Source organism: Ceratotherium simum, chromosome 17 (assembly GCF_057802395.1).
Source record: "Ceratotherium simum simum isolate JZ-2026a chromosome 17, ASM5780239v1, whole genome shotgun sequence".
Classification (NCBI taxonomy): Eukaryota; Metazoa; Chordata; class Mammalia; order Perissodactyla; family Rhinocerotidae; genus Ceratotherium; species Ceratotherium simum.
The window spans coordinates 27,577,632-27,595,932 of record NC_141916.1 but is presented as its reverse complement, the minus strand read 5'-3'; the positions used below and the strand labels follow the sequence as shown (position 1 = coordinate 27,595,932).

General features: G+C 37.2%; 1 protein-coding gene across 1 annotated transcript in view; it reads left to right on the top strand.

Moving 5' to 3' along the window:
• LRRK2 (leucine rich repeat kinase 2) overlaps nucleotides 1–18,301 on the top strand; it is a 135,435-nt gene that overhangs the window by 35,913 nt on the left and 81,221 nt on the right. The window contains exons 15-19 of the mRNA XM_004441150.3: nucleotides 8,515–8,659; nucleotides 8,795–8,934; nucleotides 10,971–11,099; nucleotides 11,174–11,344; nucleotides 16,856–17,114. Of these exons, the coding sequence (XP_004441207.2) occupies nucleotides 8,515–8,659; nucleotides 8,795–8,934; nucleotides 10,971–11,099; nucleotides 11,174–11,344; nucleotides 16,856–17,114 (844 nt within the window). The remainder of the gene's footprint in view (nucleotides 1–8,514; nucleotides 8,660–8,794; nucleotides 8,935–10,970; nucleotides 11,100–11,173; nucleotides 11,345–16,855; nucleotides 17,115–18,301) is intronic.

Below are 18,301 nucleotides of genomic sequence, written 5' to 3'. Positions count from 1 at the left end.
TCATTCCCTGTGCTCGTTTTCATTGCTCTCCTCAGAGATAACCTGTGAATGGTTTGGTGTGCGTTGTTTCTTCCTATTTTTAAGTATTTACATATCTGTGTACATTCGTGATAATATATTGTTGTTAATATAATCAGTAATCATATTAAGTATGGAAAAAGGAGAAGAAGGGAATTATATTGATATTGTGCAATACAAAAGATATTGATGGAATTAAGATGGTTTGGAAGTTTAATGTAAGATGAATTGGTTCTTTATAAAAGATATGAGTAAAGATGTAAAGAATGATTAGGGTTAATGTTTTCATGAAAGGAAGAGAGCTGTCAAGGTAACTAATGGAAATGAGTCTATGTGATTTAGTATACTTTGAAAAATATCATGAATTAGTTAGAATAGCCTACAGAGAGATCTCCTTTGAAAATTCAATTTAAACTGGACTTTGTAATATAGTTGTCTATGATATATTTGAGTCATTTGTACTCAAACCTTAATATGATTCTTGAGTATAGCAATGGGTTGAATTTAGTTCCAGAAATATGTGATGAAAATAAGTATGTGGAAGGAACTAAGTTAGGCACTGGGAAGACAAAAATGAATGGGTTTTTTACCCTTCTGGCCTGGGTCTCATAATCTGGGTAGGGGAATAACAGCCATGCATAAAAGCAGTTGTTCTACATTAGCACTTATGAGCCATATTAGCTTTATGAACAGTATTCTAGGAACATAGAGGAGGGAGCAGTTAATTTGGTTCATGGTATGTGTTGGTGGGAAGCAAGGGGTACCAGAAAAGCTTTATAGATAACTCGGATTCTAGTTAGCTCATCTTTTCTAAAGTTATTGAATATAGTGGAAGGATTTGGAGTCAAGAATCCCAGTTCTGCCAGTAAGTACTGTGATGCTGAGAAAATCACTCAGCTCCCAGGTCTTACTTTCTTTTGCTGTATAATCCCAGGAGAAGTGTTTGAGAATCTCCCTTCCTTCCTTTTTTCCATCCCAACACCTGGGTAATGACACACAGCAACTCACTAAACAGTGACTGTCATTTGGGGGCAGAGAGTTAAGGTCATGGGGAAACAGAAATGGCAATGTATTATTAAAAAAAATCTCTCATGGGGGCTGGCCTGATGGCTCAGCAGTTAAGTGCGTGCTCCGCTTCAGCGGCCCGGGGTTCGCCGCTTCAGATCCTGGGCGCGCACTGACGCACTGCTTGTTAAGCCATGCTGTGGCGGCGTCCCATAGAAAGTAGAGGAGGATGGGCATGGATGTTAGCCCAGGGCCAGCCTTCCTCAGCAAAAAGAGGAGGATTGGCCTCAGATGTTAGCTCAGGGCTGATCTTCCTCACACACACAAAAAAATCTCTTATGTGTAATTCCCCTAATCTTTCACTATGGTTGAGAAAAAAATGCTCTAAAAGATGAATGTACGTATTTCTTTGGCTCTAAAATTCTGTGATTGCATGTCTCACTCTGAATAAATGTTACAAAGCATCAGAGATTTTTAGCTCCAAATACTGCAAACTTATGAAATGAATTACCATTAAATAAGTCTATTCTTGGAGAGCAGAATTCCAAATAAGGTATAATTTCTGATTCAACTAAGACTTACAGTGCAAAGACTATGAAAAGTACTTATTAAAGTGGATCAATGTTTGTATATATATAAAATTCCAATAACATTCAGGCTGAAGTTAAAATCTGTCTGTCATTCCATTTATGCTCAATCCTTTTAGCTTTTTCCACACAAGAAAACTTGCAGTCCTCGGTTGCAGAGAGATCTATTTGTCCAGTATTGTTTCTGGAGAACAAAGAAAATAGGACTCTCACCATTTTGGATGCATCCTTGCTTCGTATGCAGTGACACTGCTGTTGTCTTCAGCCAGGGAACTTATAAAGTCAAACCAATCTTCTGATTAAATGGAAACAAAGAGCTTGTTTGCTTACAGAAACCTTGAAGCAAAGTGTACCTAGTTAAATATTGAAGATATTTATTTCAGTTGTAACTAATGTGCAGTGAAAGGAAGAGCCCATTTTCAAAAGCAACAACAGTAACAACAACAAGAAATTACATAAGAGTAAAGTAAAAAAAAGTTTATAGGACTACTCTAAAGAAAACTGTGAGACTCAAGTGAGAGGTACAAGAGTTGAACATAGGAAAATGTATACGTTCTTTTTTGATAAAATGACTAAGTTTTTAGAAATGAAAATTGGTCTATATGTATAACCTTTAATGAAATAACAATAGTATTTTCTGGAACTAGATAAACTAGTGTAAAATTTTGAGAAAATTAATTAATTAATATGCATGAATAACCAGGAGAATTTTGAAAAAGAGGATAATTAATATGGCCTAACACCAACAGATTATCAAATGTATTATGAAACTTTAGTAATTAAAATGATGTGACATTGGCACTGGAGGAGATAGATCAATGCTACATAATGGTGATTCAGGAAATAGATTCAAATGCAGATGTTCAGTTTGTATATAATATTCCCCAACCGCCTGGCAGAAAATGGATTGCTCAATAACTTGTCTTGGAACATCTAACTCTCCAGCCATTTGGGGAAAGCAAAGAGAGCTGCATATTTACCTTCCACATTCTGCCAAAACACATTCCAGGTGGATGGGATTTAAAGGTAAAAATGAATTTGGCATATAAACATATGAGAGATTCTCATTATTAAAGAATTGTAAATTAAAAAAGAAAAACCTTAGGCTAGCCCTGGTGGCCTACTGGTTAAGTTCGGCGCACTCTGCTTCAACGGCCAAGTGTTCGGTTCCCGGGTGCAGACCTACACCACTGTCTGTCAGTGGCCATGCAGCTCATGTACAAAAAGAGGAAGATTGGCAGTGGATGTTAGCTCTGAATGAATCTTCCTCAGCAAAAAAGAAAAAGAAAAACCTTGTTGGGGGAAGTTTAATAATATCTATCAAAATTAAAATGGACATGTTTTCTAAAGATTTTATTTATTTATTTTTTCCCCCAAAGCCCCAGCAGATAGTTGTATGTCATAGCTGCATATCCTTCTAGTTGCTGTATGTGGGACGCGGCCTCAGCATGGCCGGAGAAGCGGTGCGTCAGTGCACGCCCGGGATCCGAACCCGGGCCGCCAGCAGCGGAGCGCGTGCACTTAACCGCTAAGCCACCGGGCCGGCCCTGGACATGTTTTCTGACCAGCAATTCCCCTCTTAAAATTTATGATATAGATATACCTGCATATGTATGCAAATGTTTTTTAGACTAGAATGTTCATTGTGGCATTATTTGTAGTAAGAAAAATGGGGCAACAAACTAAATGCTTACATGGTAATCATTAGTACTGTTTGCCAGGTATTTTCAGTTCTCCACCTTCTGATGATTCCATTATTTATTAGCTCTTCTGTAGCTAGATTGGATCATGTAACTAGTTTTGGCCAAAGAGTTTAAGTGGAGGTTATGTTCGTCATTTCTGGACCAAATATTTCATTGCTGGTGAGGCATCTTTCAGCACACTGTCTAAGGCACTCTGACCTATAATGTTTGAGATGGTGGTTGCTCCATCCGCAGATGTCCTGGAGTGACTTTGATGAGCAGAGGGCCCTCCTGACCTGTAACACACATGAAGCATGAACCAGAATCGAACCTTTTCTTTTTCAGCCTGTGAAGTTTTGGGGTTGTTTCTACAGATTAATTTAGTCTCTCTTAACAATGCTATCCCTATCAATAGATCCTAATTAAACAAATTATATTACTTCCAAATTATGTAATTCTATGTAGGGATTAAAAAGAACTAGGTGAGATTCCTAATATATTGCTAGAGAAAAATCTCCAATTTTCCGTGAATATGAATGTGTATCACCCAGCTACCCATATTTTTCCTTCATATATGGGAACACATTACGCATACTTGTTGATGAAATTAGTATATTTCCACTTCCTTATGTCTTCTCCCTCCCCTCTATCACTCAATTAAAGCAGATTATATAGTGTTTGCTTTTATAGCTTTGACTGTACAAAATTTTCTAGTAGTTAAGTTTGTGGGCTCTGGAATCAGGATATCTGGGTTCGAATCTGACTTTACCCCCTACAGACTAATGTACCCTTGACAAGTTACTTGAAGTCTTGGTTTCATTATCTATAAAATGGAGATAATAAATAGTTTTTCACTTAGGGTTGTTATGAAGATTTTTATGAGATAATTCATGTAATGTACTCAGTACAGTGCCTGGTGCATAATGTGCACTCAGTAAATGTTAGTTAATGTTACTACTATTGGATTCAAAAGTATCTTTTGACCTCTGGCTATAAAAGATGAGGAAATCGAAGTATTCACACAATCTTCCACTATCTACACCTGTTTTCTCACCAACTTTTGTTAAATAAATTAATTCTACACTGACAAGGTTTAAAATATTTACATTCAGCTCTATAACCATACTTCCTAGGTTTGTTTCCATCCTATTCCTGCAGTTGTGTGTGTTCAATGTTCAGTGCAAGTCCTTTTGTTATAATTTTTTCATTCATCTTTTAGTTGTCTGAGTTTCTTTAAAAAAGGTTCATTCCTGGAACATTTTAATGTTGTTGTTGTTTTTATATTTGGACTCTTGAAAAAACAGTTTGGCTGGTGGTAAAATAGTGGGGTTTTGTTTTCTTTCTTTGAAAACTTTGTAGACACTCCAAAGTCATCAAGTACTGAATGTTTTAGTGGAGAAGTCTGAGACCAGCTTTATTTTTTTCTCACTTTTAAATGACTTGATATTTTTACCTGGCTGCCCAAAGGATTCTAGTTCTTGAAATCCATCCACTTTATTAGGATATATCTCAGTATTAGTCCTGGATAACGGTGACTTCTTTCTAGATATGCATTCAATCTATTATTTTTCTGGAAAGTTTTTCTGAATTGCAGTCGACTTAGCTGGCAGCTAGGAAAGAGGCTGGTGTGGGCATTTTTCCCTTGAGCAGGCTATTTCACTTATTAGAGAAACTATTTTAATTATTTATGTATTCTCTGAAAAAGCTTGGCAAATTATGGAGCATAGGTAATAGAATGTTTCTAATTAATGTCTGTAGGTATCCTTCTGTTTGCATTTCCAAAAATTTCATTTGGACAACACTTGCTAAGTGTAAACTAGTACATTGATTTTAATCCCCATTTGAAAAGCAATGCAATAAATCACTATTTTCAAGACAGAACATTTGATAAAAGAAAGTCTATTGTAAGATTGTAAATATCATACATATATACATATTGTATATACTTGCATATATATATATATTTTCAAATTTATGAAACTCAAAAATCAAATACCACCATTTTAAATTATCGAATATGTGGGGCCGGCCCGGTGGCGCAAGTGGTTAAGTGCGCGTGCTCCGCTGCGGTGGCCCAGGGTTTGCTGGTTCGGATCCCGGACGCACACCAACGCATGGCTTGTCAGGCCATGCTGTGGCGGTGTCCCATATAAATTGGAGGAAGATGGGCACGGATGTTAGCCCAGGGCCAGTCTTCCTCAGCAAAAAGAGGAGGATTGGCAGATGTTAGCTCAGGGCTGATCTTCCTCACACACACACACAAAAAATTATCGAATGGTTTATTTGAGCTCCATCACATGTAATAATATGATACTCTGCCTTCTCTTTTGGTAGACAAATCACAGATTTCCTATTGCAAGTTGTTAGTCATCCTCAAACTGCACCTGAATTAGTTAGAGATGAGGGGAGCTCAAGGTAGCAGAACCAATAGTTGAATCGAAACTTGTTAGAGGTGATGGTATTAAGGACAAGGATAGGTGCTTTATAAATATCAGTTTGATTTGATTTTTAGCATAGAAAATTAGGCTGTGACACATTTTGAGCTTAGGAGCAGGACCGGCTACATAATTTGTGGGGCTCAGTGCAACATGAAAATGCAGGACCCTTTGTTTAAAACGTTTAAGAATTTCAAGATGGTGGTAGCAGAGCATTAAACCACGTGTGGGGCCCTTCTAGGCACAGAGACCTGTGTGACTGCACAGGTGCACACCCGTGAAGCTGGCCCTGCCTAGGAAGCAGGAATGATGATATTAATCAAGCAGAAAGTTCAGAATGACAATCTGACTTTTTTTTTGAGAAGGTAATAGGCTTTTAGCTTTGAACATCTGAGTTTAAGATACTGGTGTCAAGCAAAGAGAAATGTGGGCTTAGAGCTTAAGAGAGTTTAAGCTTGTGCTTTGAGTTATCTGCTCAAAGGTTTCTGTGTCTCAGTTTTTCTTCATCAATAACATAGGGATAATAATAGTCTTTCTACATCAAAGGGTTCTTGTGAAGATTAAATGAGTTAATATATATTAAGTGCTTAAAAGAATATCAGGCGCATAGCCAGTCCTCCTTGGATTTTGGCATTATCATTGTGATTGTTGCTATTATTGTTATGGTGACTTGAAGCTGTGTTAGTGTATGAAATCCCATCCATGAATAGAAGAGTTTTAAGAAAAGAACTTGGGACAAAGTTTGGAGTTGAAAGAAGGAATTGTAAAGGAGATGGGCAAATGAATGGGCAAATGAATGGTTTTAAAGTTTGAGAATAATTAGGAGTGTGGTGTGTCATGGAAACCAAGGGAAGAAAAAGCAGCAATTCAGTTGTTAAAGGACTTGTTTCTTTGAATGGTCTTAATTCAGAATCGTTAGGGCAGAAGTCTGATTATTTGAAATTAAGGGGCGGAGAGAATGTGGAGGTAGTGGGTGTAGATTTTTCTATTAATAAGTTTAGAAATGAAGGAAAAGTGGTAGCTTGATGGAATGGAAGACCAATTTAGGAACAGTCTCGCCCATCTAGAAATTTTTCATCTCTCAGGAGAGTATTTAGCCCAAGGCCTGAGCTGTGGCCGTCACTCAAAATTTATTGCATGGACAGTGAGTTATCTCATTTCATCCTCATAACAACCCTGCATGATTAGGATCATTTTAGAGCTGAGGAAGCTGAGACAGACACTGGGCCGTCCCTCCAGGTTCACTTTGTACCACTTTGAATTTATATGAATATAAATATCTTTATATTTCTTGAATAACACCTTCTGAGTAAATGCCACTTCTGGCTAAATATTTTGTTTATTTTTAATGGTCCTCAGATTCACAGAACTATTAAGTGATAGAGCCAGAATTTAAACCCAAATTTAATTGACTCAAAAGCTGATATCCTTCACTACCCAGGAAGCTGATAAGATGGATATAATGAGAGGAAAAAGTGCCAAGGAAGGCAAGGATGTGAGTGTCTTGTTGAAATGATAGATGAAGTGATGTCCAGGCTGAGCAGTTAGGCGGTGGAGGAGAAGGGCACAAGATGAGAAAACGATGCTTCTCCCCACACTGTGTACAGAAAGAGATGCTGAATTAGGACAATTGAGAGTAATTGAGGGACAAGATTGGGAAAGGAATGAAAATCTGTTCATTGACAGTACAGAAGTGAGGAAGGTTGGAGGGCAGAAGGTTTTGGTTGAAGAGACTACATCAGAGCTTGAAGTCTGGCTTGAAGCTGTTTCAGCTCTGTAGTGTACCTGTGGACGGTCAATCAGAGATTTGGAGTGGAGATGCTGTGAAACAAGTGTCTGTGAAAGCTCAAGTCCTGAGAAGGATAGCATTGCAGTTTTTGAAAGGAAAGCTATTAAGTGGGCCTTCACATCATGGTAGAAAATTGGAGAGCACCACAGAAAAGCAGATGGCCAGTGTAAGAGTTAGCTACGTCACAAACGTCAAAAGAGAGGAGGCGTGGCTGTGATGGTCACATGGTTGGAAAGTGTGTTGACTGTTTTCTCCTCAGTCAGTGAGTAGGGTGGCCTGGGAAAAGAAGTGGCGTCTATTAGAATATCTGTAAATAATGTCAAACCATCTGGAGAAATTGAGATGAACAGGTTGGAAGAGGTCATAATTAAGATCCTGGGCTTTTAAGGCAGACGCATTTATTTTCAAGTCCCAGACCTGACACTCATTAGCTGTGTGACTTGAGCGCTTGTTCCCACATCTTTAAAGTCTGATGAACCTATTGCATGAGGCTGTTGAGGGGAAAAAATGAGATAAGGCATGTAAAGCACTTAGAGTAAAAAGTGAATTCTCCATTAGTATTTTCTATGGTGAGAGGCAGCATTGCGTTTTACTGGTTAAGTACACAGGCTGTGGGATGAGACTTCCCTGATTTGGTCTCATCTCAGCAATTTACAATCTGTGTGACTTCAGGAATAGTTCTCAACCCCTCTAACCCTCAGTGAACTCCTCATCTAATGGGAATGATATTAGTGTGTATTTAATAAGATTATAGTGGAAAAAAAATGCATGTAAAGTATTTAGCACAGTGCCTGTTGCACAGCATGCTTAATAAATTTAAAATGTTAGCTCTTATCTTTATCATAAAGTATTAGTGCTATAAGGCAGAATCAAGGCTACTGATCTTTATTTAGACTACTTAGTTTATATTTTATCAGTCTAGAACTGGCTTTAACTTAGGTAAGTATTAAGAACTCATTTTTAACAGCAATTATTCTTAATTGTCCTTTTTATTTCAGTTCATTGGAAATCCTGGGATTCAGAAATGTGGATTAAAAGTAATTTCTTCTATAGCACATTTTCCTGATGCATTAGAGGTGTTATCGCTGGAAGGTGCCATTGATTCGATACTTCACACGCTGCAGATGTATCCGGATGACCAAGGTTGGTACAATTTGAACTCAGGATTTAGAATAGATTTTTATAGGCCTTTAGCTGTTGGTTGGATGTCTTTAAGTTTTTTTCTTCAGTTTTGAGATTTAAAACAATTAATTTTATTTTTTTCTTTTATTCTTCTAGAAATTCAGTGTCTGGGTTTAAGTCTTATAGGATACTTGGTTACAAAGAAGAATTTATGCCTAGGAACCGGGCATCTCCTGGCAAAAATTCTGGTTTCCAGCTTACAACGATTTAAGGATATTGCTGAAGTTCAGATTAAAGTATGTGCATTATCTTGGGAATTTGAGATCTTGCACAGATTTCTCTTTCAGAGCGGTTGGTGTAATTCCCACTTTGCATTAATGGGGATATTCTAGTTAATTGAAAACCATTTCTCATTTTGTAGTATTTTAATTATAGACAGTGAACAGAATTGGAATGAATCTCTAAAGATCCTGTGTTTCGTTATGAAATCTCTAAAATCAGCATGTTTATTGGCCATTTGTCCTTTCTGTGAAAGAGCAAAGAATGTGCTAAAGAAATTCCAGCTAGCTGGGCTTTATTTGCTTAGATTTTAGATAAACAGAAGTTATAATTATTCCGAAGTTTCTCATTCTCTGCGTTGTATTGTGGGCTGCTTACCTCTAGTAATTTTGCCTCTTGATTTTCTTTTTCTTGCAGTGAAACAATATTTTTAACATTTTTCATCAAGCAAAATTTAAAATGTAATATATAATAACTGTCTTTATAAGGAATTCAAGATATTGGTTTAGGGTTAGTTCAGGGGAGATTAAGAAATAAACTGTAAGTTTTTTTTTTTTTTAATATTAGCCAAACAAATAGTTTCTTTAAAAGTTTCTGCCTTGGTTGTGGTTTTTTAGTAATGCAGTTTGCAACTTTCGTAAACCACACTCAGCAAATATTTTCATAAATCGTGGCATTGACCAGGAATAAAAATGTCTAAGCTCTAACCTCTGCACAGACATTGTTAGTAAATGCGATAATGTGTGTAAAGGTTTTTTTTCATTATAAAGTGCTGAACACACAAAATTCTTAGATTAAAAACAACAATGTGTTTTATAAATCTGCTTTTTATAATGTGCCTCTGCCTAGGCTGATTAAAGCCAAGGCAGAATTAATTACAAGTATCCTAGGGAAGGAAATGATTTTGTGCAGATGTGGAGCTCTCCGTTACTCAGTGTTAATTCATCTAGGCATAAATTTTAGGACCTCTATAGTAGAAGTTATAAACTATTGGCCAGGGGGCTGAATTTGGTCTGCCAACATGTTTTATTTTGTCAGTTCGGTGTTTATAAGTTTTTTAACTTGAATTATGTGCCTTCTCCATATTTGCATTACCTGCCTTGCTGCTGCATTCATTTGCGTTTGCAGGGACCACTGCTCTAAAGGTGGGTGGACCACAGGTCCCTCAGACCTGCATAAATTAAGACTACTTCTCTTATCAAATGTTAGTATTTGTAGAAACTCAGCATTTTAAGAGCTCAAAATAATAATTTTAATATTTAGATTATTTCATTAATATATTATATTGAAAGATAAAAATTTTAAAAGTTTTAAGTTAATCTTTGCCTGAGTTTATTCAAGCTAAAAAATAGTAAAGTCAAAAGTTTATTTTTTCCTGAAAACATCACATGGGTAGAGAGCTCAGACAACTCTTGGGAAGATGCTTGAGGGGGTTCTAAAAATTAGTGGTGTGACTGACCAGTTCTTCATAAATAATTTGCTGTAGGGATGTAAACCTAACAATGCCTTCAGAACTTTTCTTGAATGAAATCTAGGAGCTCAGATTTGTTTCTCTGAGGGTAAAATTTCAGAGCAAAGCACAAAAATGTTGAGGAAATGCTGAGCTGTCTTAGAGAACCTAATCTTCAATCTTGTAATAAAAAATTCACTTTACTGGTTTGTTTGGGTCTATAGCCTTGCTGACTTTGCTGTTCTAATCCTGGTTAATATCTGGCTTTCGTCCTGTAGATATGGCTTCAGACAGGGATCTCTAAAAGCCAAATTTTAGTGGATTAGGCATTTTTTCCTGCTTTGCTAGATGATGGTTTGTTAACTAGCATTTTATTCTCTGTGTGCCTCCTGTATTTCTTAGTAATGAGAGAGCAAGGCATATTTATAGGATTGTTTCAAGGTTTACAGCTTTAAAGTGCAAACCCAATAAATATATCTACTTAGTTAAGTGAACATCCCAGGTTTTAAGTGTCATATACAAACTCTGTTTTATATTATTTATTTATTCCTTTTTGCCCACAAATGCTTATGTTATTATTATTATTTTTGATCACACTTTCAGGGATTTCAGACAATCTTGACAATACTGGAATTGTCAGTGTCTTTTTCCAAGTTGCTGGTGCGGCATGGCTTTGATTCAGTAGTATTCCATCAGCTGTGTTCCAGTATCATGGAACAAAAGGATCAACAGGTACAGCGTTTCTCACCTGCGTGCTAACTGTTACGTATTTAGCTGACTCTAATCCTTGTTTCCATTCTTTTTAGTTTCTAAACCTTTGTTGCAAGTGCTTTGCAAAATTAGCTATGGACGATGAGTTAAAAAGTGTGATGCTAGAGAGAGCATGTGATCAGAATAACAGCATCATGGTTGAATGCTTGCTTCTCTTGGGAGCAGACGCCAATCGAGCCAAGGAGGCAACTTCTTTAATTTGTCAGGTAAATATTCAAGGCCTCACTTTTGTCTTTTCTCTGTTATTTGACTCTGCCATTGTATAACTCTTACTTGCATCCTGTTCTTCTCTGCAGAATTTATCAGTTTATTGCACCATTGCTTGTGATTTGTAGTAGGAGTTTAGATTCACAGAATTTCAGACGTAATAGGATCCTTTAGGTATTATCCAGTCTAATCCTTCATTTTACTTGTTTACCTACCTTTTTAGCTTAATAAATAACTTTCTAAATGTGTCTCCTACTGTACATCTCTATACAAATTGTCTTCCAGACACACTCCACATAACACACAGTTTTATTTTGGTTTGATCATTTCTCAACCATTTTCTCTCTGTTTTCAGTTTCTCTGTCTGGAAAGTTATCCCCTCAGGGCTGTGTGGCCGTGTAGGCTGTGTACCTCGCACCTTTGGGGGCGCCGTTCACGCTGACGTCGCCTGCTCTTGGTCACCCCGCCAGTTGTGTAGCACCATGGTCCTACCTTCCTTCTCTCCCTTTCCTTGTGCACCGTGCAAACACATCTATCTAATTGTTCTACTCTGCCTTCAAAATCTAACCCCAATTCTCTTTCTTTGATAAAACCCTTCTCATACCTCTCAACCTCTATACAAAGTAAAGATTTACTCCTTCTGTAAGTCCGTGACAATTTATGTACACCTCATGTATATTTTGTGAGTTGTATGAAAGTAAAAATGTATAAAGTTCATCTTTGTATCGCTCAGAATATCTAACTCATTGCTTTACCAAGAATATGAATTCAATAAGTATTTACTAAAGTATATTACATGTTATGTCAAGTTATTCTTTGTTGTATAAATTTTAGAGTTTATAATGGCATTCAGGTAACATCATGTATATTTTCTAGAAATTTAATAATATTTCTAACAAAGAATTATGTAGTGATTTAATATATATTATTAGATAACCAGCTGAGTACTATGCTTTCCAATAATTTACTTTTAAAGCCTTACTTTATTTAATTTCCCACTTGCCTATGGATTCAAATCAATTTTTCAACTGTAAGATTAAGTTAGTACTAATTAGCAGTCTACATAAACAGAAACTGAACCTGTAACTCATTTTCATGCACAATTAATTTATGCATTAATGCCAAATAAATAATCAAATTGTTTAAATTTAGTCAAATTTCATGTAAGCAAGCAACATTAAAAATAGTTGCTTCTCTATTATTAAGGTAATTAAATTATTTCTCTCAATAATTCGATACATTTTTATTGCACATCTTTTGTGTGATCTGTACATCATCACATTAATGTGACTTGGCTATGCCAAAGAACCGAAAAGAAACTTTCCCTTCAAATTTTTCATTAGGAAAACAACACACCTAAAAGCACCTGAGTGCAATTACTCTACATTCCTCACAGGAAGTCCTTTCTACTCTTTTTTCAATTTATCCAAATCTTTCTGTACAAAAAACATTTTAGGGGTGGCCAGCCTGGTGTTGTAGCAGTTAAGTTCACACACTCTGCTTCGGCAGCCTGGGGTTCACGGGTTTGGATTTTGGCTGCGGACCAACGCACCGCTTGTCAAGCCGTGCTATGGCAGTGTCCCATGGGAAGTAGAGGAAAGATGGGCACGGATGTTAGCCCAGGGCCAGTCTTCCTCAGCAAAAAGAGGAGGATTGGCAATGGATGTTCGCTCAGGGCTAATCTTCCTCACAAAACAAAACAAAATAAAACAAAAAAATTTTTGAGGGCTGGCCCAGTGGCGTAGTGGTTAAGTTCGTGCACTCCACTTCGGTGGCCTGGGGTTTGCAGGTTCAGATCCTGGACATGGACCTACACCACTCATCAGCCATGCTGTGGCAGCAACCAACATACAAAACTGAGGAAGATGGGTACAGATGTTAGCTCAGCAACAATCTCCCTCAGGCAAAAAAAGAGGAAGATTGGCAACAGATGTTAGCTGGGGGCCAATCTTCCTCACCAAAAAAATTAAAATAAAAAAAAATAAAAAAACTTTTTATTTTATTTTTCTTCCCACATTCTTTTAGACTTAATATGCTTGTTTATATCTTCTCTTCTTCTTCTTCTTTTTTTTTTTTGGTGAGGGAGATTGACCCTGAGCTAACATCTGTTGCCAATCTTCCTCTTTTTGCTTGAAGAAGATTGCCGATGAGCTAACATCTGTGCCCATCTTTCTCTGTTTTGTATGTGAGATGCCACCACAGCATGGCTTGATGAGGGGTGTGTAGGTCCATGCCTGGGATCTGAACCCATGAACCTGGGCTACCGAAGTGGAGTGTGCAAACTTAACTACTACGCCACTGGGCCGGCCCCTATATCTTCTCTTCTTAAAACGAAATCAGATCTTTACATCTATGGATGTATTAAATTTAAAGACTTTATCTTAGTCGTCAGAGATTATTTGTACCTAGCAAATGATAAATATTGATTAAATATTATGGGTAGATTTATTGAACATACCTTATTTTGTACCAGTGCAAAATAAGGTAATCAAGACTATTTATTCATGTTCCAATGCTGCATAATTAAGGAGTGTTCATTACAAGGATGGAGTTTATCTTGTTAGGCTTTCTGAGGAGAATTTAATCATGTAATGTACATGATTGGTAGAGAAGAATATAGAAGGTTAATACTGGGTGTAAAAATGCATGAATAGAGACCTGAAGATAAGACTTATCAAATCATGGTGGGAAAACCAAATATAATGAAGTCTAACTAAAAATAGTAAAAAACACTTCTGTGGTGTTCCTTACCACCTGGGCATGTCTCCGAGTCCTTTACACAATTTAATCCTCACAACAACCTTACGAATAGGTTCTAGTATTATCCCCATTATACAGGCAAAGAATTGAGGCACAGAGAGGGGAAGTAACTTGCCTAAGAACACACTCCTGGTAAGTAGTGGAAAATCTACCTCCTGAGTGCCTGCTTGAATCTCTTGTCTACACAGCAGAATCACGGTAGTGGTGGTGGTGGGGTTGTTCATTCATTCTCGAATGCTGGTTTGAAATATTTGGTTTTGATTGTGGGCTGCATTAATTATAAATTAGAAGATGAGAGAGAAGATTGCAAAGGATAGTACATTATACTTTTGGTAATGTTTGATTATATTGTGAATTATCTTCATTATTATTTAAATGCAAAACTGTGTATTTCTGAGCAGTACTTTTTTCCTATTACTTTCATAATTTTATTTCTTTTGTCTGATATACTTTCTTATATATCTCTCTCTTCATGGCACCATATGCCTAAAGTCACCTTGGATTGTTTGGCTCCCCCAAGGAAAACATCTCTACAAAAATGTGTTGAGCATCTTTTATGTGGAAAGCACAGTACTAGATAATTAGTAAAGAATATAAAAGGGGTTTTCTATTTCAAGATGGTTTCTTTATAAGTGTGTATTGGGAGAGGAGGGAGGATAAAACATGTCATTCTAAATCAAGGCAGACAGTAAGTGCCATATTTTGGAGATAAACGTTTGCTAGGCTACAGGAGAAAGCATTTGTGATTGAGTTTTTTGACCCCTTTGTCCTTCTATCCCTTTATCCCTTCCTCCCTTCCTCCCCTCCTCCCTTCCCCCCTTCCCTCTTTCCTTCCTTTTAAATTTCTTGTGGGTCCTTAAGGAGGATTTTAGTAATTTGCTAGTTAAATAAAATATGTTTCCTGGGCATCATGCTAGGCTACAGAGATACAAACTGAATTGCAATAGTGTCCATGCCTTTCATTCTAGTTGTAAAAAAGACAGGCCTGTCTGGTTCAGTGTGCTAAGTGCCATGTTAAACAAAATGGGATGGGAGCCTGGAGGAGGAAGGGTGTGTGTGGCCCAGGAAGTTGGTAGCAAGAACCTACTGTGCAAGAGACTTTGAAACTGTTTCTTCAAGAATGAACTTCTTTTTGCTGGATGAAGAGCAGAGTTAGACATTTAGGGCAGTAGAAATAGCATAAATGAAGATAATGAGGTTTGAAAAATCGCATGTTGTGTTTGTGGGAATGTCCTGGAGCAGAGGGGTTTTAGAAGATTTCTAAACAGGGCAGTGACTTGATCGTATCTAAAGTAGACATGTACTATAGTGGCTCTGGGGAGAACGGGTTGAAGGTGGGTGATCCTGAAGACTGGTGGGCGTTAAGTTGGTACCATCAAACCACAGAACTGTCTCCTCAAATCCCTTGGACAAATTTTAATTCTGGAGAATTCAGGAATTTCCCCCAACCTCCTTCTTCCCCTGACCTGGTACCCAGATTTTAGAGTCTTCTTTCCTTTGCTTTTTTTTTTTTTTTTCCTGAGGAAGATTAGCTCTGAGCTAACATCTGTTGCCAGTGTTCCTCGTTTTTTTGCTTGAGGAAGATTGTCCCTGAGCTAACATCTGTGCCGGTTTTCCTCTACTTTATATGTGGGTTGCTGCCACAGTGCGGCTGACGAGTGGTGTAGGTTGGTGCCCAGGGTCTGAACGCGCAAACCCAGGCCACCTAAGCGGAACACGCTGAACTTAACCACTACACCATGGGGGCAGCCCCTCCTTTACTTTTATTAATCCTTAATTTTGAGTAGTGAAAGGAGCACAGGCTTTGGAGCCAGCAGGTTTGACTTCAAATCCAAGTCTCTCATTGACTAGCTCTAATGGTTTGGACAAATCATTTATCTTTTCTAAATATTCATCTGTAAAATGGGGATAATAATTTTTATGGTATAGGGTTTTTCTTTTAATAAGGATTAGAGATTATCTGCACAGAATTTAGCACAGTCCCTGACATATAATATTTCTATTATCTATTACTGTGATCTTCTAGTCGATGAAGCATCACGTTCCTTTGCCTTTGAGAAGCTGTTCCTGAGCAGGGCCTGTGGGCTGTCCTCCAGGTTGCTAAGACTTCTCTCTGCTTACTATGGTCACTCTAGTTTTTGTAGCACCTAACATGCTAAGCCACCTTGAGCACGTGCTCTTAAAACATAACATTCAAGGGAAGGCGGAAAACTGAGAGACAAGATATTTCTTCACTGAAATTCAGATTCTTGTCCTGGAAAACCAGAAATGAATGATGACTGTCCTTTGCTTGTGGCACTAACAAATTTTGTAATATTTATAATCTCATTTAGTTATTCTGTCATGAATGAAAGCAGGGCGGTAGAACTTACTGTGTTAAGGTACTAGTTTCCCAGATGTCTTCCAATGAGCAAACAGAAGTCCAGAAAGTGTAAGCAACGCATATAATTGGTGGAACCTCAGGCCTTCTGACGTCGAGTCTGTGAGATTTTTCTCCGTATTTTGTTGCCTCTTTCATGCTAACTGACTCTCCTGTGGCAGACTGATTTATGCTATTCTGATATTTGTGGTGCTAAGCTTGTTTTATTTTCCTCATCTATTTCAAGAATGAGTTTTGCCTTATTTTATTTTGTTTCAATCTACGTTTGAGAGTGTAGAGAGAAAAAAATCACACCAAGTTTGATTTACCAGTCTCCCAAAAGGAAGAAGGACAGGTTTTTAATATGCTTACCTTCTTTTGTCTTTAATAGGTATGTGAGAAAGTGAGCAGTCCCAAATTGGTGGCACTGTTACTGAACAGTGGTTCCCGGGAGCAAGATGTGCGGAAAGCACTGACAATAAGCATTGGGAAAGGCGACAGCCAAATCATCAGTTTGCTCTTAAGAAGGCTTGCCTTGGATCTGGCCAATAACAGCATTTGCCTTGGAGGATTTTGTATGGGAAAAATTGAACCTTCTTGGCTTGGTCCTTTATTTCCAGATAAAACATCTAATTTAAGAAAAGAAACAAGTAAGTATGAACAGGAAGATTTGGTACAAGCCTTATTTTTAGTAGTATTTTTTTTCAAGCCTCTAATCTTTTAGTTATGTTTCATTTCAGGTTGGTACAACTTAAGGCAGAAATATTGCAGGGGGTTTGGATATATATATTTTTTGTCATGAAATGCTTGAAAGTGGTATTATATTTAAATTCTTTATGACCCAGCAAAAATGTATTTTATAAAGATAGAGCAAAACAGCGGAATCTTGCTGAGGGGTTACTTTTATTTTTATATATTTTATTTTTATTATACAAGTAATCCATGCTCATTTTAAAAATAAGAAAACACATAAAAATCATAAGGAAGGAAATAATAATAACTTATTTTATCCATTCTAGGTTATCCATGTAAATTTTTTCCTTGACTTTTTATATGCTTACGTATACATATGCATTAAAATGTATTACAGAAACATATGTACATATATATTTTGCATTTTCAAGTTAATATAATTTGCATTTCAATTAAGGATGTATTTTCTTTATATTTTCAAGTTAATATATATTTTGTATATAGTAAATATATTGATGACAAGTAAGCATCATCCTCTGCTAACATTGCGGTCTTTTTATCTATCGCAGGTATTCCCAATAAATGTGTTTTCAAGCTTGAGTTCCAGCTTTCCCTCTGCTAACTTACTCCCATGCCCACTTCCTTCTCCACAGTGATTATCCTCCATGACTCTTCACCTTAAGGACTCTCTTATTAATAACATGTTTGCTTTACTGTCATTTTTCTGATGCGCTTACCTGGCAAAACCCCATTCTTGGTCAGTCCAACAGTCTACTTTTTCCTCACCTTCACTGAGATGGCCGAATACTGCTAGAGAAAGTATCCATCCATGCATATTTGTGCCTCTACAAATTCGAGGTCTCCAACCTTCCAATGGGCCCTAGAAGATCCAGTCAGACTGAATTTCCCCGTTTCTTAAAAGCTTCTTACACCCTAACTTTCAGGCTTTTCCCAGTGTTACTCTCTCTACCTAACACCCTTACCTTCTCTCTTCACCTGGCTGGTTCTTCATTCTTCCTGCCTCAGCACCATAGCACTTTTTACGGGAAAACAGGTGATTTTTTCCCCCTTATGATTGCAAAGCATTCCACTGCATGAATGTACTATGATTGATTTGAAGTTTCTTTTGGGGAATACTTAGGAT